The sequence below is a fragment of the Numida meleagris genome, chromosome 2 (assembly GCF_002078875.1).
Source record: "Numida meleagris isolate 19003 breed g44 Domestic line chromosome 2, NumMel1.0, whole genome shotgun sequence".
Classification (NCBI taxonomy): domain Eukaryota; kingdom Metazoa; phylum Chordata; class Aves; order Galliformes; family Numididae; genus Numida; species Numida meleagris.
The window spans coordinates 102015459-102041678 of NC_034410.1; the positions used below are offsets into that span (position 1 = coordinate 102015459).

Here is a 26220-nt window from a genome sequence, read left to right on the forward strand (position 1 = left end):
CTTTCAGATGCTCTGAATTCCCTGTTCGTGCAGCATCTGTGGAATTATATTCCTTCTTTGCCTATTTGAGTTATTATATAATTTTCTTACAAGAAAACAGCTATTCACAGAGGATACTTGCATGAGAACTTTTTGCTGTACTGCCAGATAAAAGCAAGGCCACACTAGTGTTGTAATCACCAATACAAAGCAGGAGCTGCCTGCAGGCTCCTCTTTTGTAATGAGCTGAGTGGAATTTATCTTGAGGATAAAGGATTTGTGCACCACCGCACAGCCTAAGGATGCAGCACAGACCTGTGCCTCCTCACATTAACTGTGTTGTGGATCAATGACTCTTCCATGTACAGTTGTGTCCTGGCCAGCATCACTACACTCCCTCTGCTTCAAGGAGCATCTATTATTTACGAATGCTTTGCCTCCTTGTATACCCCAGAGTAATAATCCAGTGAGTTTTGGACTCTGAAGTGTGTAAATGCAAACAACAGTGCTGCTAATATCAACAGTTCTGTCTATTGTGAATGTACCTTTTATCTTCTATTCCATGTCTTTTGTTTTTTTCAGACAACCTGCTGAAATTAGTAATGCAGAAAGCATGAAACGCTTCCCATGCTAAGGTTGAATGCAGTGGCAAACAGCCTTGCACAGAACTTGCTGAACTGTTTTGTCAATTATTTTCACAGTGTACTTTACATCATGTCCTGCTCTGGGCTGGGGCAACGGGGCAACCTGACTGCAGAATGTGAAGCTGTAGCCTTGCCTGAGGAGAAATTCATTTAGACAGGGAGCTTCCACTTTGTGTAGTGCCTAATCAACTAGTTGAATTCATTGCTGCAGGCAAACAAATCTTATGACTAGAAGTATAAGATCTGGAAATTTTCAAAGAATACTACTCTTTATTGCCATTTCTTGGAAAAAAAATATTACTAGCAACTACACAGGCAAGATGCTGATCACATCCCCTTTACAAGGTACTGCTCACAGCTGAGGGAAGACAAGAAGCATTTCTCTATGCTCCTGGCACTGCGCAGTTGATCTAGGTTGCTAGTGGTTTAACCAGGATTGAAGGCAGAACTTTTGGAAAACAATTCAGATCTGGAAAGGGAAAAGAATAACTGGGCATCTGTATCACTACCTCTCATGAAATTTTACCATTTTATTTATGATACAGCACTTATTTGGCACATGACACTTTTTGTTTTCTTCCTCTTCAGACTAAAGCATACCAGTCACGTCTGAAGATAGAGGATTCACAGAGATGATTAATGAAGTAAGAAATGATACATGATAGGTTGCTTGTATGTTTTTACACAGCAAAATATTTAATAATGGAATGTTTATTAATTGACTAACAGTCATTCTTCACATTCAAACTAAAAATTTGTTTCCTGATAGCTTGTACGTAGACCTGGTATACTTCTGGAGCACTGTGCTTGCAGTGCAGCAAACACAGGGCCTGATTTTTCTTCCAGACCTGTGCATACCTGCCTGCCAGAAGACAGGCACAGGGCAATTACAAATGCGCTGATGATCTCAGGCATGATCCCTATGAATCTTCATAGAATCACAGAATTGTTTGAGTTGGAAGAGACCTTTAAAGCTCATCTAGTCCAACTCTCCTGTAACAAGCAGGGACATCTATAGCTTGATCAGGTTGCTCAGAGCCCCATCCAGCCTGACCTTGAATGTCTCCTGGCATGGGCAACCACCACATCTTGGGACAACAGTGCCTCACTGTGCTCGTCATGAATAGCTTTTTCCTTACACCCAGTCTTCTTCATTTACAAAGGACAACTTCCAGTGAGAGATGAAAGCAGTTTTTCATGTTCTGAACTTTTTGCAATGGGAAATGTTATAGGTGCAAGTTGGACAGTGATATTGACTGAGGAGGAAATAACCCTGTAAATCGGTTAATTTGTAGCTGGTGTGAGCCTGATTAAGTGTTGAAATTGCTAACTGCTGCTCAAAGCAAATCTGAACCAAGTTCAGGTAGTTTCTGGAGGTATTCCCTAGCAGAAAGAATCATGTGATAGTGTGCATTTAACATGCCCTTTTTATCTGAATGCACATACAGCAGGAGAAAAATGTGAGATTCACTGTTTCTCTTTTGCCAGGAGGCTTCTAAAAACTAACTAGTAGTTAGTACATTGTAGAAAAGCTTTCTCTAGCTCTACAGAAGACAAGCGTGTGCTTCTACAGCCAGCATGCAACTGGATGGTGGCTAAAAAAGAAATGTTCCTAGCCAAAGCGTCGCAGAGTCACTTGTACATATGGTTCTTCTGGGTCTCACCAGACAAGTAGCCTGAGGCCAAGATTTGGGTTTGTTTAATGCAGTCTTCTATTGTGATTGAATCAGTTTGGTCTGATTTTAATTTCAAAATGATAAACTAGCTGCATGTGGAGAGATTCTAACTATGAATCTGATACCTAATTTTGTCAGTTTAGCCCCCAGTCTAGCAAAATACATAACCATGCAACTGAAATCAGTTGAACTACTTCATGCTTAAATGTATATGTATCCCTTATTGAATGATTCTTAATTGTTCTAAATTTTCCTCATTTTTTAAAAAAGGGAAGTTGCAAATACAAAGTGCTGCTTAAGCAGTTGTATACAAAATCAAACAGATTAACTGATATTTTGCTCTAGTATTACAGTTCTTTTTCTAATTTTTTCCTTATTTGTGATTCATTCCAGATTTATCCTTGTATGTTTACATACTGTAGCTGAATCAAAGTTAACAGTTAAGTTCCCATCAGCTCCAACAAGGTGAAGACTTTGTGATGTATGTTTTACATGTGATTCTAGATCACAAATCAGAAGTCTTCTCTTGAATCAACGGTGGCATTTTACTCTTAATTAGCATTTACTGTCTGCTGGCAAACTCATACAGTTTTCCTAATATCACTTATGTACCACATTGGCTTATTTTATCAATTGAATGTTTATAAGCTTTAGAACATGAAGTTAAAAAAAACCTCGACTATTAAAGATAAAACAGTTTCCAAGAAATTAAGCTCAAATGAGCCGAAGTTACACACTTAGAGAGAATGACAGTGCTCACTTAGTTCCTTTTCTTTTGTAGTAACCTAAACACGTGGCTATTTACCTCCCCCCTCTGGACAGATCTGGTAGTAGAAAGTAAACGGCATATTAAAAAATGTTTTGGAAGTTTTGTTATTTTTTTTTCCTTTCAAAATTGTTAGCTTTTCAATGCATTGCATTTAGATAACATTCTTCTTAATTAAGATTTTTGTGTAAATATTGCTTCCTTATCTACATGAGCATTTGTTACATCTTGTTTTTTAAGTCTTTTCTTCACTAGGATTAGATTCTAGTTTCAGACAGGCATCAGTAATGATCCAGTGTATTTTCTTGTCCCGACAAGACAGAACAAAGAATTTGCATTCCCTGTAGGAATCTGGGCCAGTTCCTGACCTTCAGGATCTTCCCTTGCTTCAATTATTTGATTTGAGCTTTAAATGTTTTTGTTTGCCATCACAAAGGCAGAATCGATGGACCAAAGGTTAGATTTGGTAACCATTTTAAATATCAAAGTTCGTGCTTCGCTGTGAAGAACATCAGTATGAGAGACTCCTCACTATTAAGAGCAGTGAGGTTCAGTACTGCTCTTAAAGAAGACTCCAAACGTTTCAGTAAACTCTTACCATGCTGGTATCCCAAATTTGAAAGTTAAGGATACGTATTTCATAACCTTCTTTAACAGAACATTTATTTGAGACAAAGAAATTAATCAGCTGTTAAGTACTCCTGTGTAGCATATCAATCCAGCTACTCTCTTACTGAATATCTATAAACTTGCTGGAGATTTGTTAACTACGTTTGTCTCTTGTGTTCATCAGCGCTTCTCACAGTTATAACTGACAGTGAAAAGAAATGACAGAGTTCTTAGAAATCCACCAGAGATGTCCACAGTACATACTGTTGTTATTTATTCCTTGTGTCTTCTTATCTGGTACAGTTTCTTCCTCATCTGGTGCTAGATTGCTATCAATATTTTTATAAGAGCAACAGAAAAAATATTGTCAGTGATAACCTTGTTTAATAACAAATACTGTGAATACTCACAAAAACCCATTTGTACAGCTAAGTCAAAAGCAGCCGCTTATAAAATGCAAGCACGTTGTAGACATATCAGAAAGTTAAAAAAAAATTCTGTAATGTCACAGTTCTCTTTTAAATTTATTTAGGATGAGGATAAATGCAGCATCATCTTTTATAGATCCTTGTAGCTTAAAGCTTTCTATTATGTTTTTGTCAGAAGAAGATTACTTAAGAAAACCTTTATCTCCTTTTTATCTATCTATGTGTCTAACTACCTGTCTGTGTACCTATCCATCTGTCTATCTATCTGTCTTTCTGTCTGTCTATCTATCTAAGTGGAGTGTGTGACTTAGCCTGATAAAAAGTGCATTTTTGTCATGATCTGACTGGGTGCGTTCTATTTATAATTGTTTAAAACAAAAATACACTCTGCCCATGACAATGAAGACAAATATAGAATCTTGCTGAGCTTGGAAAATATCCCTTTCCAGTTGTCAAATATGGGATAACCATTAGCATTTATAATCTCACAACTGAAAATTTACCTATTTATCTATGTATCAAACAACACCAGGATAGAGTTCTATTTTTTTTTTAGTTACTACACATGGATTAACTAAGAAAAATGATTAATTTTTTACCCCCCAAACTTCTATTTCTTCAATCTGAACACAGAATATAAGATTTTGGGCTCAGATAGCATCAACAGTATTGTACAATGCGCAAAGTTCTGATACGCATCTAAAAATATATCTGTTCTTAAATACTTCCGGATTACAACTGATTAACATTTAGGAGCCAATATAGGTAACTGAAAGCTATTTTTCTTGAATCCAGGTCCAAGTGTGGGACCAAACTTTTCCTTCTTTACCATCTCTGTCATCTTTTTGCTTAAGATCATAGTAAATAGTGGTAATCTAATTTTGAATAGAACGACAAGCCCGAGAATATGTTCACATAAGCCTTGTAGGAATTACTGCTTTCACAGTGACCTATGACATTTTCCTGCCCCAAGAAAAGATGAACTGTGTCCAGGGCTAACCCCTCTTGGAGCTTCCAGTGATGACAGCTTGATAAACTCAGTGCTTAGCTCTTCTTCACCATTGTCTGAATATTTCTTCCTCCAGTGTAAGGTAACATGCCTCATCAGCACGTAGTATTGTCTTCATCTTTGCAACAGATGTTGTGTAAGTAAGGGCTATTATCATTACATCCCTTTCACTCAAGATGACTAATTTCATTGTTGGCAAGTTCTCTGAAGTGTCTTTTTTTATTATCTCAAACATTCAACTTAAATCTTCGTATTTTGCATCTTTTCCATATCTCGACGGAGAACAGTGTATTCTCTTCTCTGTAGTGGTCTGTAGCATATTAAGGTTACCTACCTTTCTCAAAATCCTCTTTAAGAGGAGACTCCTCTCTCAAGTCTTCACAGATGTCAGACTTTCTAGATTTGTGATTGATTTTATTGCTTTAATCCAGACTTCAGTTAGTGCACATCTTTCTTAAAGTGCAGCCCTAAAACTGGACACCAAATTCAAGCTTGGGCTTCAGCTGTACCATACAAAGCAGGATTACCTCATATGTCTTACTGTACCTCCCATGTATTTGGACATCCCAGCATGACAGTTCTTGTTTAAGAAAAGAACAGCACAACTGGTAAATGCTTAGCTTGGGATTCACTCTAGCTCCCAAGTCCTTTCTGTAGAACTGCTGTCTAACCAGTGATTCTCTGCCTGAATTTCTGAAGCTGATAATACAGCGCTGAATTTGTCTCTACTCATTTGCATCCGGTTGTGTTGTTTTGTTTTTGCTTGTTTGCCTGTTTGTTTTAGAGTGTGGCCTCTTTGTTACAATCATTCTGAATTCTGATTCTGTTCTCCAGAGCATGTGTAAATTATCTCAGCTTTCAAGAAAGTGGAAAATAAACCTTAGCTTGAATATTCCCCCCAACAAGTCAGTATAAAAATACACTGGAAGAAAACACACGAAAAGTGAAATAGGTGATGCCCATACTTTGCACTGAAGCATAAAACATCTTTACAGATCAGTGCTGTCTTTGGTAGAAGTAGATTTTGTAAGAATTTATTGATACTGTATCTCGACTGTATCTTGTGTTTGGCACGCTTACCATATGACCACAAGTTTCCTTTACTTGGGACAATATTTAAATGTAACATGGGAACAAATACAATGGCTCGTTGAAATTGAAGATCACTCATTCTTTCAGAAACACAAGAAATGATGCAGGGCAATAGCACTGCAGCACCTTGGGGATGGAATAGAGTCACAGGATCATTAAGGCTGAAAAAGACCACTAGGACCATCTAGTCCAACCATGAGCCCACCAACACCGTGCCCACTAACCACGTCCCTCAGTGCCACATCCACACGTCTCTTGAACACCTCCAGGCTGACTCCACCATGTCCCTGGGCAGCCTGTGCCAGTGCCCAACAACTCTTTCTGAGAAGAAATTGTTCCTAATATCCAACCTGAACCTCCTCTGACACAACTTAAAGCCACTACCTCTCGTTGTATCGAAGGAAGGGGCAGAAGAACGAGCTACTCAGTTATTTGGGACGCACTCAGTTGTAGCTATCCTTGTGTCTGAAGGTCTGTTTTGGTCAGAGAATAGCCCTACTTCAGATAATGTGGTGTTTGTACTTAGGAAGCACAGATCACAGGAAGGGAAGATAATTGCTGCTGATAAGAATTGTTTGCTGATAAGAATTGGGTGGTGCAACCAGTCCTGACAGAACCAGTGCCAAGGGAAAAAGCTGCAGGAAACACCTCACAGAGCAGCAAGCAACGAGAGTTACCTCAGGCCCTGCCACACCAGCTCCACGGCTGCTTTGGCTTTTGGGTACGGCAGGCCGAGGAGGAAGGAGACGCTGAGGACCGGGCCGGGCTAATCCGAGAGCAGTGACAGCGCACAGCAAATGCGCGGCCACACAGACGGATAGGCGGTCGGTGGCCGGCCGCGAGCGTGCGCAGTGGGGGTGCCCGCCCTTTCCGCCTTGCCTCCCGTTTGTAGCACCGATGGCGGCGAGCGGCTCGGAGGCGGCTCAGCAGCAAGTGAGCGGCGGTGGGGGGACGAGAGCTGCGGGGCTCCTAGTTGTTATGGCTGTCTGGTGCACTGATCTTATCATGTTTGTAAATAAGCTGTAGAAGAGCAAGACGTAAAGCTGTGGCTGGTACACAAGGCTGTAGGATTTGTTTGCTTAATGGTTTTTACGCGCTGCTTTCTCTAGATTGATGAAATCCAAGCCCTCTCGTCCATATACGGTGAAGATTGGTGTGTTGTTGATGAAGATGAGAAAATCTATTGTATTAAGATTGGTGACTGTCTGGATCAACCAAAGTGGACCCTCTGCCTGCAGGTACAGTGCTGCTGGGCAGTTTGACGCAGTGTGCTGTGGGACTCAGGCAGGCAAAACCTTGTGCCTGTGTGAAACCCTTTAAAGTAGGGTTTAGTATCTACTCGTGTATGTTAATAAGTTTTCGGTTTGGAATCTACGATACACTTTTCAGTGGTGGTTCTCAAAGATGGGAGGATTGGCTGTGCTACCACTCAACAAGACCTGGATAGACTGGAGAGTTGGGTAGGGAGGAACCTGATGAGGTTTAACAAGAGGAAGTACAGAGTCTTGCACCTGGGGAAGGATAACTGCATGCACCAGTACAGGTTAGGGGATGATCTGCTGGAGAGGATCTTTGCAGAGAAGAACCTTGGGGTCCTGGTGGACAGCAGGTTGGCCATGAAGGCCAATGGGATCCTAGGGTACATTAAAAAGAGCGTGGCCAGCAGGTCGAAGGAAGTGATCCTTCCCTCTGCTCAGCCCTGGTGAGTCCTTAGGCTACTGTGTCCAGTTCTGGGCTCCCCAGTTCAACAAAGACAGGGATCTCCTAGAAGGAATCCAGTGGCGGGCCACAAAGATGATAAAGGGCCTGGAGAATCTCCCGTATGAGCAAAAGCTGAGTAATGTGGGTCTGTTCAGTCTTGAGAAAGGAAGACTGACAGGGGATCTGATAAATGTTTATAAATATCTAAAGGGAGATGGGAAGAAAATGGATGACGCCACTCTCGATGATGTGTAGTGGTAGGAGAAGGAGTAATGGCCAAAAACTTGAACATAGGAAGTTCTGTAATAATGTATGGAAGAACTGCTTTACGGTAAGGGTGACAGAGCACTGAAACAGGTTGCCCAGAGAGGTTTTGGAGTCTCCTTCTATGGAGATATTCAAGACCTATCTGGATGCCTGTGTGACCTATTGTAGGGGACCTGCTTTAGCAGGGGTGTTGGACTTGATGATTTCTTGAGGTCCCTTCCATCCCCTCCAGTTCTGTGATTCTGTGATTCCTTTGACAACACAACTTACGTGCTTATGACGTTTGCATTATTTACATATCCTAATTCCACACTCATAGAACCACATTTCAGTGTTTTTCTTTCAAATCTCATTTTAGACATAATGTTTTTTACATTGACTTGCTAGGACACCTGAGTGAATCTGCAGCTGCTTCTAGATTTACTTTTCTGAAGTGTGGAAACAAACAACATTCAGATCAGCCTAACTGAAAAGTTCAACGTTGGAGTCCAGTAGTAAAGCTCAGCTAGCTGAATAATACAGTGAACATTCACCCTGAATTTCTTTCAGGTGATTTTGCCTCCAGGATACCCAACTGCAGAGCCACCTATTTATCAACTGAAGTAAGTGAAGTTTCTCGTTGAGAGTTGCTTTCCTTCAAATATTTGTTGGGTTTTTCTCTCTCTCTTTTTTTTTTTTTTTAACAGTTACCATTGTTAATTGTTTAAAGTATCAATTGAAGTTTAGATAAGGTGACTTTTTGAATTAAAATATCCTGGTCGTAGCAATGATACTGTTCTTTCCCTCAAGTCTGCTTCATGAAGATAGTTTGATCTCTCAGAGGTCTAATTCTTACAGTATTATTTTCTGTCAAGGCAGCAATTAGACTGTGGAGGTACACTGGTTGCTGCTTGGTGTCTTGGACAGAGATGTATTACTGCTTCCTTGAGTGTACTGCTCTTGTCTGAATCCTTCTTTCAGATAGTAAGGTGTGCTTTTCATGGGAGCACTCGTTCTGATTGGGATGGATCCAGAGTACGTGCCACTTGCTTTTTTCCTTCCCTACTCTCCTCAAGTCCTCTGACCTATAAGCCACATGGGAATAGAGGCATGTCAGCCGGACTTCTGATTTGGAGGGTAGAGGGATCAGGCCTGCAAGGCATGGCACACAGCATCTGTACTTGAATTTTTGAGAAGTATTGGCAAAGCAATGCAAAACAGTGCTGGTAAACTTGGGGCAAAATTTGTAGCTTAACTTGAGACTAAAAGGGTACGGGTACAGAACTGAAGGATCATGCCAAATACAGAAAGCACGATGATGCCAAGGGAGTCTATAAGGTAAGCTGATAATATGTAGAATGACTCTGCAATGATGGTAGCCGAACAAAAAATGAGTCTGGCTTCAATACACGTGGTAAGAAAATCTTACCTGAAATTCCCAAGGCTGGGAATTTTAAAGGAGAACTAGACAAAGATGCTTTTACCGAGGAGTTTACAACTGAATTTTATGATGAATTATTATGAGTGAGGATGATAGGTGATGTTTTATTTTCAAGGTGTTTATCACATTTATTTCAAAATGAATGTTCGTTGAGATGTTGGAATCAGAGTATGGGCACCATTTTCATTGTATTTCTTTTTATTCTAGTGCTCCTTGGCTTCGGGGACAAGATTATACGGAACTGGCAAATAGCTTGGAAGAAATATATATGTAAGCTGCAGTCTGTGGAACATTGTAAAAGGCGATGATATATCTTCAGTTTTATGTGTTCAGTATGTGCTTTTAAGTACTTGCTTAACTAGTGAGTGTAGTGACTGATGCAGCAGCCATCAAAGATTGAATGCAGCGTATATACTAAACTTTTTATAGGAATGAATTGTCTTAAACTCTGGCAATTTCTTTGATATTGTTTAGACCTGGTGCTATTTAGGAATGGAGGTCTTCATTTCGGCTTCTAATTTGTGACCCTTTTGAATCTCAAGATACTTTCAGAATTGAGGTGTAGGTAGGTTTTAAAACAAACACAACTTGCAGTCTTTTAACTAGAATCTGTAACATGGCAAACCATGTTATCACGGTGTGTAGCTAACTTAACTCTTGATGCATGAGAGTAAACATGACGTTTATTAAATCATATTATACTCAAATTATGTTTTAAAACAGCTGTGAAATTGGACTTTTAAATGAGAAATACTCAAATTATGTTTTAAAATTGCTGTGAAACTGGAACGTTAAATGGAGTAATTTGATGTGATTTATTTAATCCTTTCAGATCAACGTAGGATATGAACTAAATGAAATAAAAATATGTCACAAGCAGCATGGCTGTGACCAAAATATTGAAATCTGAGCATCTTGCTTAAGAAATATGTATTAATGACATCAAATAAGAAAGACACTTGGCTTTTTTTTCATTTGTTTGTTTGGTTTTGTTTCACTTTCATCCAGTTACCAAATTACCTCAGGTACGTGAGTTTCTTCTAATTTAACCAAGCAAAACTGAGTCAGGATTTGAAGTTAAAAGTTCTGTGTAATCATACTACCAGAGTGGAGGAAAAAGAACAGTGTCCTTGACTCCATCCAGTTTCTTTGGGGTCTCCACCAGAGGCCGAACTACTGTATGTCCTTCCTGAACTCTGTTCTGGGCACCTTGCCACTGCAAGGGGGAATAGCATGGTTGTTAACCTCTCTTTTTCTTTGCAAGGAGCCCTTGTTGGTCTCCTGCCATTTTTTGTTTGTTCAGCAGGAAATGAATGCATATGTACTTTAGACCGTATGTGTCATTTTAGAGTGTGTTTTAAAACCCTTCTGGAGTTGTCAGTGATGTACACAGTGTTTGTGAAAGCCTTTTATCTATCCACTGTCTAAATAGTTGTCAGGTAAACATAATTACTCTGGATCATTTACAATGTGTGGTTTACCTGGTTTTGAATCCCTAGTGATCTAAATTACCTGGTTTTGCAAACAGTGTGAACTATACTGTTTGTTACTCACTATGTCTTCTTAAGGAGATGGGAAAAGCAGGTAGTGATAGATCATGAATCTGTTTTGGGAGGCCCGAAGTTCTTAAAACGTGAAAATATAGCAAATATTTGGATGTTTTGTTTTTTTTTCCCAGATACTCTTCTGGTAAGATTTTTTTTTTTCAATAACAAAGCTTTGTTTCATGATTTAAATGTGAGTGCCAAGAAAAATAGCTGTCTATAAAAGTAACCTTTGAGACTATGTGTAATAGGCAGAAACTGAAATTAGGTTATAGCTATAGAAATTGCTAGTTACTCATATCCAATAGAAAAATCTTATTCATTGCCTAATCTCTCATTCCATCATTCAAACAAATACAGTTCTTCAAGTACTATTAAAGCAGAGCTTCCATATGATAAGCAGCAGCATGAAATTAGGGTCTGTCAAGGGACAGCTACAAATTTACAAATTCTTTATTTTTGCTTGAATAACTTTCTTAAAATATGTATATTTGTTTGAACTTCTAATTTCATTCAGCAATTGTGCTATATACACTAAGCAAAATAAGCATTTTAAAATACAATTTTATTACTGATGTGTATTTAGATACTGCCCCACATGGTGGCAGTAAGAATAAAATTATTAATAGAGAAACTGAGTTGGCTAAAGCCCTACATTTCCAGTTCTGGTTTTGTGACCAACATGCATAGATCATAAACATGTTAAAATATAACTTGGAAGGTTTATTTTCAGGGCGCTATTTTAAATATCTTTTGGGATGTTTTGGTCCTGCTGCACATTAAGGCAGTGTTTCTTAACTCGGAACGTGCACATAAAAACATTTTTCCCATCCTCTCCCATTACCATAGTACATGTCTGTGCCAGCTAACTAAGGGCTCTTAAGCTCAATGCTTACCTCTCCTCTCTCTCCTATAGGATTTATCTTCACCAAACTGTAGCATGTTGGTCTTCTGCTCCACTGTGTCAGCTACCACTGACCTGCGGTCACAGTCCAGCAGGATCAGCCCCTGCTGTGTATGTGCTGAGAGCATGATGGGGAAGAGAAGGGAGGCTGTTCCAAGGAAGGAACTCCCAGATGTGAAGGAGAAGAGACTCTGCAGCCAGAGTGTCTGAGAGAGCTCACTACAGGCAGCGCAGAACTTTCTGAAAACCAATCCAGAGAACACTCAAAAACTAGATGGCTTAGTATTCTCTTGGAAATACTGAGGGGTGTCCAATTTACTATACTCACGGTTGTTTTCATTTTCCTTATATGCCAGAAAGTTTCCATTAGTTGCCTGTTTTCCTCTGGTATTGGTGCTTTTAATGTCAGAAAAGCACAATAGAGTATATAATGATGCTGATTGTCACTGAGCTTCTACGAGCCTAAGATCCTTTTTGCCCTAGACTGTAATGTTCTATTCACTGAGAGTTTTAACTTCCAGACAGAACCTTGGTGAAAGTATTCTTTATTTATGGGTGGAGAAGATACGAGAAGTTCTGGTGGAAAAGGCGCAGTCATCAGATTCAGGTACTTCAGGAAATACATGGATTTTTCAGTTTACTTCTTGTTCAGCTGCAAAGTAAGATTTCATTGCCAGTTAAAGATTTATTCCCTGCTTTCTGTACTGACCTGGATAAGAGAACACAATCTCTGGTTTGGCTTATTGTATTACAGTAACAGTTTCCCTTTTATTAAAAAGCAGTAGAAGATAAAAAGGAAGGGGGTGGTTGCAGTGAAGTAAACAAAGTCCTCAATTTTATTATACTGTGATTAAAAGTTGCTTCACGACTGGAGTTGCAGAGATTTTTCTGCTGTTACTCTAATAGTGATGGGGGTTGTGTAAATTCACAGCTGCTCTTCCCATAAATGAGAGGCTTTTTTTTTTCCCATTAAAATGCTAAACTGCCATGAAATGCATGAGCGACACGCCTGCATGCAGTTGTGGCAGAAGGGAATGGAAATATTTTTAATGTAGTGGATGTTAGCTCATTCCCATGAAGACTGAAGGGCTGAAAAGGAGGAAAAAAAGGTGTATTTTCCATGCTTCTTCATCATATGGTCTAGTTTTAGCCTTTCAATAAAATGTGTACTTTGCTGCTATCTCTTACTAATTAAAATATCATGTTATTTTTGTTCCTACATTCAGATTAAATTAATAGAATCTTTATAAATACTTAATGGAAATAGTAAGCATTGTAGTAATTTTTTTTTCATAGAAATAGTGTTAATCAGTATTAAAACAGAAGAAACTGTGCACAGACTCCATGGCATGAGTATTTTATTCCCAATTCTAAGCATGATTTTAGTAAATCCTGGACAAAGCATTTCTGGTTTTTGTTGTAATTAACACTGTTATTCTGCATTTCATAATTTTTTTCTTACTAGCAAGCTGATTTCAACTGAACAGACAGATGTTTAATAGAATTTGAAAGTTTCTATTGCTTATCTCTCAGAAAAGTATGTAATGGGTCTTCTGCTTACACGTTTATAGAACCAGATATTAAGAAAACCACTGAAGAAGTTGATGAAGACAGTGGAGATGATTTTCTCCTAGACTATCAGCCTGTTCAGGAAGATCCAGTTGAAATTTTAAATTATATCACATCTGAAAGTCAAGAAGGTAAAAAGGTTTGCTTGTTAATTGCAATGAAATAATTTAGGAAGGAGTGGCCTGAAGTTTCAGTTTAATACTCAGCTTTTGAGTAAAATTAATAATATAAAAATAATAATTAAGATTAATAACGATCACAAATAACCCTGCATATTTCTGGTGGTTGTATATGCCATCTCTTTGTACTTAGCTTTAACCGATCTCTTTTTTTTAAAATTAAGATATTTAGATGTGTAGCCATATACATTGTTTCAGTACCCTTAAAGAAAATAAACATTTCTTTATTTGTGATCAATAGATGAAGAACTGCCAACAATACATCATGGAAACCCACTCACAGATCGAAGGAGTACTTTCCAGGCACATCTGGCTCCTGTGGTGACACCCAGACAAGTTAGTAGAGATCAAGCCTACTCTTTTTGTCTGTACTTTGAGCCTGACAAAATATTACTGAAATACTTGCAATTAGATGAGTATATCTTTCTTTGCATCTTTGTGTGTCAATATCATCTGAGTAGTCATCAGTGTTTGCCCTTCATTATTAGCCAAATAGTATCAGCTCTGCAATGCTTGCTTCCCAGTAGTTTTCCACTTATAGTTTTGAGGTGAGTAGATGTTGCTATCTCTTATTCTTGAGTGTGTAAGAACACTGAAATGTGACTTCTGGACTAACTTCAGTCACTTTGTACATCCCTTTGCGTCTGTTAACTTCTGTCTCAATACTGTTCTGTCATAAGGCTCTGCTCTGCTGTCCTTGCCTGACCTTTTTTCATTCACGCTGTACATTCATTTAGGATTTTGTACTACAGCTGTATATTCTTTGAATGATTCATCTCCATTATATTTATCTGCTGGTAGTGCAGATTTCTGGGAGGCTTCAGCTTCTTGAGTTTGAAAAAGTATTATTATGATTTTTATTTTTATATGTCCAAAAATGTGCTGTGCCTTTTATATCTATCTTGTCATCTATCTTATTTTCTGTCTGAATAATCATAATTTTTGAACACGCCTTCAGCTTTTTTGAGCTGTTCTCTTACTGCTTCCAAAGTGAAAGTAATCTTATACTTTAGGTTTTGTGTGGAATAGCTCAATTTTTAAAAATACTTAACGTATTACCATTTTCACTAAAGTAGCACTGTACTTTAGAGGCTTTCTTAGCTGTTTTCAGTCTTTATGAAATGTGAATTTCTATGAGCTGTCTTGCTTTGGAAAGGAAAGGAATTGGAATCATTGATTTAATGCCCTTTTTTCATTGCTTCTTTTAAGACTTCTATTGAAAGTCCACCTATACGTGGAATATGCATAGTATAAAGGTAGTGCAATTTCCCATGTGTCAAATCCAGCTTGTTTCAGAGTCTTGCTGTACAGTGTAAAATGATTGGTCTGCAGGCTGCAGAGCAGCTTTACTGTGGCATGGGTTCACTTTTCTTAAAGAAAGTCAAAAGAGGTGAGGAATGGGGTAAACATGGCGCCTACACTGAAAGCTAGCTTCTTTTATCAACTGAAGAGACTGGTATGTACCCATAAGGCTTTATCTGCATCGTTTATATGCTGCAGTGATGGTCTTTGATATTTTAAGACATGACTGATTGCTGTGTAAATTTCTTTATTGAAAATTTTAGTAGTGGAGCTTTTCTTCTAAAACAACCTTCAGTAATGAAGGCGAGAATAGCACTGTAGATAGTTAAATGAATATGCTGTCATATGTGGAAACAAAATTGATAGCTGTGCTAGATTTGGTACCGTTCCTTTTCCTTGTCTGGTGCATTTTTATGTTTAAAATGTATGTGGTTCTTGGACTTGGCATAGGGTCTAAGGCTTAGATGGAGCTAAGAACTGATCTGTGGTTTAAAGATTGTTTTGTAATTTTTATGAACAGGTCCCATGCTGACCTGTAGAGAATCCTTAATTCCCTAAGGAAGGAATAGGGAAAAAAGGGCTCAAGAGCTACAACAGGAAAAAGGATAGATTATTGCTTAGCTGTGAGATGACTGTGTTCGAGGTTCATTGCTAACACAGACATGAAATAAATTTTTGAGAGATCTGTCAGCTACCAGGATCCTGAAAATATAACTGATGTCAAAGGTGACAGTCATGTAATACACTTTCTACACTGTTTATTGAAATGTATCTATGAAAGCATGTTAAATAATATGAGTTGTCTTTCTTCAGTATTCCACTTAAGAGGGAAAAGAGGAGAAAACAGTTGTCTGAAGCAATGTTCTCAGTTAATAATAGGGGATTCATTGAGGTTATTTAATGTTAAATTTCTGCCAGAAGAATTGAAAATAGCACAGCATAGCTAAGATAGATGATAAATATGAATATATGCTGGCCCAACCAGCATGTGTTTGTGAAGGGCAGGTCCTGCTTGACCAACCTGATCTCCTTCTATGATCGAGTCACCCGTCTGGTAGATGAGGGAAAAGCTGTTGATGTGGGCTACCTAGACTTCAGCAAAGCCTTCAACACTGTCTCCCACAGTATTCTCCTGGAGAAGCTGGCAGCCCATGGCTTGGACAGCTACACTCTTTGCTGGGTAAGGAGCTGGCTGGAGGGCCGGGCCCGGAGAGTGGTGGTGAATGGAGTTAAATCCAGCTGGTGACCAGTCACGAGTGGTGTTCCCCAGGGATCAGGCTGGGGCCTGTCCTCTTCAATATCTTTATTGATGACCTGGATGAGGGCATTGAGAGCACCCTCATTAAGTTTGCAGACGACACCAAGCTGGCAGGAAGTGTCGATCTGCCTGGGAGTAGCAAGGTGCTATAGAGAGATCTGGACAGGATGGATCTCTGCACTGAAGCCAATGGGATGAGGTTCAACAAGACCAAGTGCCGGGTCCTGCACTTTGGCCACAACAACCCTAGGCAACGCTACAGGCCCGGGGCAGAGAGGCTGGAAGACTGTGTAGAGGAAACGGACCTGGGGATGCTGGTCAACGCTCGGCTGAGCATGAGCCAGCAGTGTGCCCAGGTGGCCAAGAAGGCCAATGGCATCCTGGCTTGTATCAGAAATAGTGTTGCCAGTAGGAGTAGGGAAGTCATTGTCCCTCTGTACTCAGCCCTAGTGAGGCCCCACCTCGAGTACTGTGTCCAGTTTTGGGCCCCTCACTGTAAAAAAGACATTGAGGCCCTGGAGCGTGTTCAGAGGAGGGCGACGAAGCTGGTGAGGGGTCTGGAGCACAGGCCTTATGAGGAGCGGCTGAGGGAGCTGGGATTGTTCAGTCTGGAGAAGAGGAGGCTCAGGGGAGACCTCATCGCTCTCTATACCTACCTGAAGGGAGTTTGTAGTGAGCTGGGGGTCAGCCTCTTCTCTCTTGTAACTAGTGACAGGACGAGGGGGAATGGCTTTGAGTTGCGCCAGGGGAGATTTAGGCTGGACATTAGGAAATACTACTTTTCTGAAAGAGTGGTCAGACGCTGGAACAGGCTGCCCAGGGAGGTGGTTGAGTCACCGTCCCTGGAGGTGTTCAAGAAACGTTTAGATATAGCGTTGAGAGACCTGGTTTAGTGGGGTTATGTTGGTGGTAGGTGGATGGTTGGACTAGGTGATCTTGTAGGTCTTTTCCAACCTAGCTAATTCTATGATTCTATGATTCTATTACTTCTCAGATTTATTTTTCCTTGAAATGAAAGGCAACTTACTTGCCCTGCATGTTTTCCCAAGCTTTCTCAACTTCAGTCATGCTTTCCTTAGGATAAGATTAATGGCATATTACCTATCAAGACACTGCTGTAGTCAAAGCTTTCCATTTTTCAAGAACAAGTTGAAAAGGGTTGATTTTTCTAGAACATGTTGATAAATGTTTTGAACAGAAGGATGGATGTGGTAAAAACATCAGTTTTCTGGGAAATGCTGACTCTTTCAGACCCATAATAGAATGGGTTTTTTTTGTGTTGTTACTTTTTATTCTTTCTGTAAAACGGAAACTCTGAAAAACAAGTAGGTTTGAGTAAAGATTATATTTCAAAATGAACGGTAGTAGAACTTTTTAAACATTGCACGTTATTGTGATATCAATAAAAGCAATGTGCAAGAGAAACCACATTGTGTCATTATTCCAGCTTAATATTATACTTGGGAAAAAAAAGCATGAAGGTGTAATTGATACTTAATACTGATTTAAAGTGTTTTTTAGATCTTGCCTTATCTTATATATTAAATCAGTTTGATGCTTCTAGATATTCAGCAATAGTATGAATGTACACAGTGAACCAGTTCAAGGAACAGCTGTTTTTAGTGTCCCAGAAAAATGATCTGAAACTGGCATGGGTGTACTGGCACGGTAGCACTGCGTCTTGGGTTAGCACACTGAATGTTTAATTAATTTTATGTTAAAATATAAAAATGTTTCACTGTAGTACTGAAAAGATGCTTGCTTAACAATGATACTGAGATGGTGTATGTGAAATCCCCTATTATAAAAATAAGCTTATTTTTGTGTTGTTGTTCATATATATACATTTTTTTTAAGGTAAAGAGAGTTCTTGAAAAATTATATGAGAACAAGAAAATTGCAAGTGCCACCCACAACATATATGCATACAGGTGAGAGATGATTTCTTTTACAGTTGATTTTTCTGCTTTTGCTTGCCAAGTGAATGCAGGGCATGAGAAAGGTAAAACCCATCAAAGAAATTCCTTGCTAATGAGTCATTATGGGATTAAGTTTCCTATTTGTATGTTATAGATTTTAGGATATATTTTGAACTTGAGAAAAAGAAAGCAGAACATATAGTAAGAAAAAATATAAAGATAGTAAAGCAGCAGAACAATAAGAATTTAACAAACAAACAAACAAAAAACAACAAAACCAAACACCCTAAAAGTGGACTGGAACATGTGTTGGTATGCTTTGTACAGGAGGTGTGATTAAGTAATTACTGCTTCATCCTGAACTAAATGTGGTTTTGCTTATGCAAAACAGCATTTTTCCACCTGACCGCCTGAGCCATTTAGAAATGGGTGAAAATTTTTAGTTGAAATAAGAGCTGAAGCACAAAGCCAGGTGCAAACTGGCATATGAAATTGACTGAAATACATGAAACTTCAGGGAAACTGCGAAATGGGTAATAAGGAGTTTGGCAGTGGTCTGTCTGCTAACTTTTGTGAACACAGAATGATAGAATGTTAGAATGGTTTGGGTTGGAAGGGACCTTTAAGATCACCTAGTTCCAATCCCCTTGTTGTAGGCAGGGACACCTCCCTCTAGACCAGGTTGCTCACAGCCCCATCTAGCCTGGCCTTGAATGCTTCCAGGGAGGGGGCATCCACAGCCTTGCTGGGCAACCTGTTCCAGTGTCTCAGCAGTCTCACGGTTTTCTTCCTAAATTCTAGTGTAAATTTCTATTTCTTCCTAATATCTAGTCTAAATCTACCCTGTTCTAGTTTAAAACCATTTCCACCCATCCTGTCACTATCTGCCCTTATAAAAAGTCCCTCCCCATCTTTCCTGTAGGCCCCCTTCAGGTACAGGAAGGCCACTATAAGGTCTCCTCGGACCCTTCTCTCCTCCAGGCTGAAGAGCTCCAGCTCTCTCAGCCTGTCCTTGTAGGGGAGGTGCTCCAGCCTTCTCATCACCTTTGTGGCCCTCCTCTGGACCCAGTCCAACAATTCCATGTCCTTCTTGAGCTGGGTGCCCCAGAACTGGACTCCAGCAGTACTCCAGGTAGGGGCTCATGAGAGCAGAGTAGAGGGGCAGAATCACCTCCCTCAACCTGCTGGTCACACTTTTCTTGATGCAACCCAGGATACGGTTGGCCTTCTGGGCTGCAAGTGCACATTGCCAGCTCATGTTGAATCTCTCATCAACTGACACTCCCAAATCCTTTTCCTCAGGACTGGTCTCAAGCCATTCTCTGCCCAACTTGTTTCTGTGCTTGAGATTGCCCTGACCCAGATGCGTGGTCATAGCTTATGTAAAATAAAATAGTCTCAGTCCAGATAGTGATGCCGGTGTTCTGAGTAATGTAAGGAATAATAAAAAGAGCCCATTTCATTACTGGAGGAAGCAGTCAGCTGAAAAAGCATGTATTGAAAGTGATCCATTCATGAGCATCCTGGGATGATCCTAATGAAATATGAAATGAGAGCAAGTGAATGCTTGCTTCACCAAAATGTCTACCTAAGTTAAAGGTTTCTATAAAGAGAGCTGCTGATGCTGATGCTGATCTGACTTCTTTAACTCATACCATCTAAATACACTTCAAAATAGCAATAGAAGTGTAGTTGTTGCTTCATATATTCTCGCCAGTACAGGCAGCCTCTTTGTCGCTGTGTCACATGTGTATTAAACTGAGTGCAGGTGTTATGAAGTCAATTAGATGACAAAACAGAAGACTTGTGAGCATTTCTTAGGGAAATTTATACCTGACCTTTGTATAAAACAGCATGCACCAAAGTCTCCCGGAGTGCCCTCAGGCATACCATACCATACCATACCGTGCCGTGCCGTGCCGTGCCGTGCCATGCCACAGCTCTGGTTTAGAGAAAGGTTCTGTAAACAGTGTGGTGAGTTTGAAGCAAAGTTTCAGTAATAGTTTTGCACTGCTGGTGAAATGTAGACATGACTAATTACTAATAGTATTTTTGTCAGGCTTCTTTTAACTTGTGAGTATGTACCATCATTTGAACCTCTATCTGATGCTGTTGGTTTAAGCTAAGTGTAATTATTAGGCTAAAAAACTAAGGATTCTTCTTACTGGGGACTTTGCACTGGTAATGAATATGGAGTTAACCTGAAGTAGTTCAAGTAATGTAAAATCTTCACAATGTTTGTTACTCTGTACAGATAATATTTGTGGTTTACCCTCAGCCTCATCCTGTTTTGATGTGAGTGTCCTTGGAGAAGCAGAATTGATGCACATGTTTATGAAAGATCACCGAGACTTCATTAATCACTTACAGTGTTAATTGATTGATAGTTTTGAAACCTGTTTTATGCTTATGATTTTCTTTCTTTCTTTCTATATTTTTTTAAGGATATACTGTGAAGATAAGCATACATTCTTACAGGATTGTGAAGATGATGGGGAGACAGCAGCAGGTGGACGTCTTCTTCATCTTATGCAGGTTATAGAAATTAATCTTTGACTTCTCGTAGTCTTGAACAGATTTTAAAAATCATTACAATGTGAATAAACTTACAGCAGATTATTTTAATTCTTGCTTTTCTTTTAGCCCAAGAGGTGACTGCTTTCTCAGAGGTCGAGGAAAAAAGCACAGACTGTTGTATGCATGTAATAAGTTGAGTTTTCCAAGTCCTGGATCATAAAAACAAGTAGTGTGTCATAGATGGCGTTAATAGTTGGAATGGTTCAGAAGAGACATAAATTTTCAATCCTGTGCTTACGATGTGGTGTAAGATATATAGAAAATGAAAACTGGAAGAAGTTGTTTAACAGGATGGAACAGCTGACCTATGCACAATCGTTACATCAGCTTCCTTGAATATTTGTAATGAAAAGACTGTTCTGCTTGAACTTGCAGAGTAGGGCTTTGAGTGCAAAAGTCAATGGGAGCGAAGCAGTCGAGTTGTTCTGATCATTTTATCTGTTTCTTTGTGCTGTTTCCAGTTCTGGGTCTTTAGCCTTCATATTCACATACCTTTTAGTTTTCAGGTGTGGAAACAATTTTGCCTTGGTAAAGTTACTGCTAAATGTACATTGAAGATAGATTTTCATTCACTGTCATGATACAACCCCTTGTAAAGCCATAAATAAAATATCCTAACTACATACATAAATAAAATATCCTAACTACAGGGAACAGCTGGATACATCTTATGCCTCAAGTCACTTAGCTAGATCAGCACACTAATTTTTTTTTTTTCATTTTGATTTTTACATTAACGTCACCTTTGGAGCAAGGGTTTTCTTTACCTATCCTTTGCTTACTTGTATATTCTGTTGGTTAATGTGCTGTACCCTTATTCTTGGAAACTGTTTTAAAGCGTTTTTCTTTTTTGAGTTTGAAAGATTTCTTTTTTTTTTTTTTTTCTGGAAAAAAAATTGTGGAAATGGAAATACTAATAATACTAATACTAATACTAATAATACTAATGGAAATACTTTAATGTTTTTCATTTAGAACTTTTTGAAACTTTCTAAGTAACTCAGCTCTGACTTGGAAAGGAATAGTTGCATATGTTACATAAATTAAGCTTACATGGTAAGCATCAGTATACAATTGTAGTAGTAGTAGTGTAAGGAAGCAACTTTGCAGTTACTGTTCCTCAACTTATCCTGAGCCCATCCTCAGTATTTCAACGTATACTTTTGAAACTTAGCAGATTTGCAGTGTTTAAGTGCTTAACAGACCATACAAGTGCAGTTTAGAATGGCATGAAATTTTGCCTTGCCTTTTTTTGAATGCATCTAAATCGTATGGATTGTAAATCTCCATCAGTAGTACTAATTAATGGGAATGTGTTTGCTTCGGAATTGTACTTCTGCAGGGATCAGAAAAGTGCAATTTTCATTCATGGGAAAAGATTGAAGTAGTTTAAGGGCTGATTTCTAGGTGTTAATGTAATTCTCTTAATTCTTCTGTTGTAATCAATTATGATAGGGGCCAAAAATAAGGTAGTATAATACAGCTATTGTTGCTGTAGTTACAGTTCTTCTTTTGCAGTAGAGATCTTATCTTGTTTTAGATAAACCTAACACTTTTGTCAAGATAGCACTTTCCAGTTACAAGAAAGTATTTTAGATTAATTCTTTTAAACTTAAGTTTAGAGTTAAAATATTTCCCAACTATGTTAGACATCCTGTTTACTGTGAAAAGTTGGTATAAATAGACTCTGTGGCTGATGAGTAAAGGGAGAATAGAAAAAGGCTGTCACAAAAACTGCTCTTCTTTTTATTTTTTTTTACATTATCCTTTAAATTTTAAAATACCAACAATGTTTCTGTTTTCACAAAGATAAAATCTTCTAATAGGATTGTTGAAATTAGACAAATATAGGTGTATTTTTTTTCTCCTTAACGGAGATGAATGGTTATTAACCTGCTTTATAGATAGATGGCTTGTAAGGGGTTTTCCTCACCTTTCACTTCACCAAAGCACTTTCTGTCTTGTGTACCACAGCATTTTGCTCTGCAATAAGCAAATAAAGCTGTGATTGCTCTGTCTGTCCATCTGTATGTATTAATGAAATAGTGCACAGCTCTGGTGAGTGAAGTGTTTGTAAGTGAAGACTTTTCACAGGGATTTAGGTGCCTTAGTTGGAGGGAACAAATTCAGGATCATGGTCACTATCCACTAACTAATGGTGATTATCACTAAATGTTTCCATGCCATAACGTAGTTCTTATATTTTAGCAAGACACGTATTTCTGATATTTAGTCATATGTCATGCACTGTTAGTAGCTTTTGCTGCTGCTGGATTTAGATGTTGTGACAAATAAATACGCTGAAGTTCTTCCATGCTTCATGCCTTTAAATGCAATAAAACAAATTACCACTTCTGGTTATCTCTGACCTTTGTTTTGTTACTGATGGTCTTAAAAATGCTATGTGAAAGTTTAGTTCCTTTCAATTCTAATTGATAATAGAATTATGTTGCATGAACTTCATATATGCCTTTTGGATTTCAGAAAGCGACTGTAAGGGATGCTGATTCTAACCCAGAAAATACAGAGATTTTCTTGCATTACCTAAGTGTTGTTGCTAAGACCTGTGTATGGCAACAGTAGGAGAGAATTCCATAAAATCATAGAATATACCACCTTGGTAGTGACCCACAAGGATCACTGAGTTGGCATTTTAGATATGTGGATGAACCATAACTTTTATCCACCACCGTTTCCAAAAGTGTGGAAAGCCGATCTGCTTAGTGACAGTGGTTCTCTGGAAATAATAGTGTCATATTGAAAAGTAATAGAAGTAACTCAGTAATTGTCCCTTTAAATAATGCTTGAAGTTTTGGGTTTTTTTTACACTGGTGAGCAATTGTAGTGCACGAGGGAACTATATGCCATTTCTAAAGGGTCATCATGACTGGACTTACTTTTTTTACTTTTAATTTACCTTTGAGTAGAAGTTTGGACAATGAAACTTATCACATCTACTCAATTGTCATTAATTGTTACCCTCTGATGACTTCTATGTTATGTGTGATAGAGTCCTGATGCTAATTTCTTAATAACAAGTAGACTTTTTCTATGGTTAAGAAATATATCAACAATAAAACTAGTTTAATTAAAAAAAATCACCATGTATTTTTGTTTTGTTTTGTTTTTAACAGATTTTGAATGTCCAGAATGTGTTAGTTGTGGTATCCCGCTGGTATGGTGGTATTCTGTTAGGACCGGATCGTTTTAAACATATCAACAATTGTGCAAGAAATGTACTTGTGGAATACAACTATGTACGTTCAGTGGTAAGTTTCTGCCACTTAAAATGGCGGCATTTGTATGTGAATGCGTGCAAAGTGTCACTCTTAGGTGAAGCCAGAGGAAATGCAAAGTTGTTCGTGTCAACTGTGGTCCAGGACACCGTCGTGAAGCTTGAGGGAGGGTAGGGAGGTGATAAGCTGCTCTCTGTTCAGAAAATTGTCTGCTGGTGCCTCTCATGTTTACATGTGCTGTACTGTTCCTGTGTAGGCAGACTGAGCTTAGGAATCACTGCAGCTAGTAGGCATTTTAAAATGTGAATGCCTTAGTAGTCTCAAAGAAGCTTTCAAAATTACAGAATATAATATAGGATCATAACAGCAGAAAATACGGTTAAAATAGTAGATGATAGGCATCATTAAAAAAAGGTAAACTGGAAGAATTCAAATCAACTCACATTAGCATTACAGAAAAGGTGAAGGGAAAACATTTCTAGGGGGCTTAAATCACTCGAGGCAAGAATCATAGAATCATCGTAGAACCATAGAATGGCCTGGGTTGAAAAGGACCTCAAAGATCATTCAGTTTCAACCCCCCTGCTGTGTGCAGGGTTGCCAGCCACTAGACCAGGCTGCCCAGAGCCACGTCCAGCCTGGCCTTGAATGCCTCCAGGGATGGGGCATCCACAACCTCCTTGGGCAACCTGTTCCAGCGCATCACCACTCTCTGAGTGAAAAACTTCTTCCTAACATCTAACCTAAATCTCCCCTGTCTCAGTTTAAAACCCTTCCCCCTTGTCCTATCACTGTCCACCCTCGTAAACAAGAATTCCAGGTGTCTTTAAATGTCATTTTACATGGAATATATAGTTCATTTAATCATACCCTATATATCAATAATATCCTATTTTTCAACATTCTTTTTGTCGTCCTCAAATCACATTAGGTAAGTGTAGGTTATACTAAAATATATAATTGCTGATGATAGAAATTTTACGCCAGTAGGAAATAATTACTGACAGATACTTGAAAAAGTAGGCAACTGTCAGTTTTTTTTTCTTTATGCAAAAGTATCTAAGATTGCTGTGGCTGGACACTGAGCATTCTTCCCTGTTCCTCCCTCTTTACTTCTCAGTTACTTCTCGTAATTCAGAGGTGCTTGTATATACTTATTGACTCACTTTCTTGGCTGATGATTAAATTTCTCTTATTTGAATGTATTTTTTATGAAATAAAAGGAAATTGTAACAAGATGTTCAAGCATTGATACTCAAGAGGAGGTTTAGTACTGAAAGTGAGTGTAAATAACTTATTTTCATAACAACTTCAATCAAATGGTATTTTTTTTTTTACTGCGTATTAACAAACATGTTTTGTTAACAATGTTCTTCAGAAAAGTAACAGATGGAACTGATGGTAACTCTTATTCTAGTAAGACTAGAATGTTTTTCCTCATTGCAGATTTGTCTAGGGAAGTAGTTTTTCTGTACTGTATGGTGTGTATGGTATATTTCTTGACAGGGCCACATCCACACTAGAAGCAGTTCTGTGATATACTGTAGAAGTTTTCCTGTACTGGTAAGCTCTTCCTTGAATGGAAGTGGCTTAGATTATTTTTATAATGTATGTTTTTGTTATCATAGTGATGTCTCTAATTTTAACACTGCTGAAGGCAGAAGTTTCTAACTAGCAAGATAAACAGGCAAAATAATGAAACTAGGGGGTTAAAAAAATTAGAAACTGTAGTAAGTCCCAGTGAACTGTGAATGCTTCATACTTAAAACATTTCTTGTGAGTGAATTTGAGAGACTGATAGCAGAATATGAGAATGTTATTTTAAATTTTGATGTGCTTGTTCTTCATTTCAGGAAGAATCATCCAAACCAGCAGGAAAGAGCAAAAAGATAAGGAAGGAGAACAAGAAGAGAACAGAACACTAATATACTAATTTATTTTTTAAAACTATAAAAGATTACTTTGCACATATTTATAGAAAGGAAACATGGACATTAATGCCTTATCAAATACAAAGTTTTGTATTTGAAAGAGAATTTAGTAAAGCTATATCTGTTTTTCATCTTGTTCTGTGATTTCTTTTGCTGTTCTACTACAGAACTGAGACACAACTTTTTATATGCTTGTACCATTTCCTCCCC

General features: G+C 38.5%; 1 protein-coding gene across 4 annotated transcripts; it reads left to right on the top strand.

The window, feature by feature from the left end:
* Positions 1212 to 26141, top strand: IMPACT (impact RWD domain protein). 4 transcript variants are annotated; one of them, XM_021388632.1, is made up of 12 exons: positions 1212 to 1267; positions 7313 to 7441; positions 8721 to 8773; positions 9799 to 9861; positions 12052 to 12150; positions 12561 to 12646; positions 13611 to 13739; positions 14029 to 14123; positions 18205 to 18278; positions 20711 to 20801; positions 23978 to 24112; positions 25933 to 26139. In XM_021388632.1, exons 1-12 carry the CDS (start codon positions 1256 to 1258, stop codon positions 26002 to 26004), a joined length of 1038 nt encoding a protein of 345 aa, XP_021244307.1. In that variant the 5' UTR covers positions 1212 to 1255; the 3' UTR covers positions 26005 to 26139. The 4 variants fall into 4 exon arrangements, with proteins under 4 accessions (XP_021244307.1, XP_021244306.1, XP_021244305.1 ...); XM_021388631.1 differs by lacking the exon at positions 1212 to 1267 and adding an exon at positions 6931 to 7136 and having other exon boundaries at positions 23978 to 24100; XM_021388630.1 differs by lacking the exon at positions 1212 to 1267 and adding an exon at positions 6934 to 7136 and having other exon boundaries at positions 25933 to 26141.

Coding starts and splice junctions, on each gene's coding strand:
- IMPACT (XM_021388630.1), top strand. CDS start 7,101: ATGGCGGCGAGCGGCTCGGAGGCGGCTCAGCAGCAA. Junction 8,774..9,798: donor CCACCTATTTATCAACTGAA/GTAAGTGAAGTT, acceptor TTTTTATTCTAG/TGCTCCTTGGCTTCGGGGAC. Junction 20,802..23,977: donor GTCTTCTTCATCTTATGCAG/GTTATAGAAATT, acceptor TGTTTTTAACAG/ATTTTGAATGTCCAGAATGT.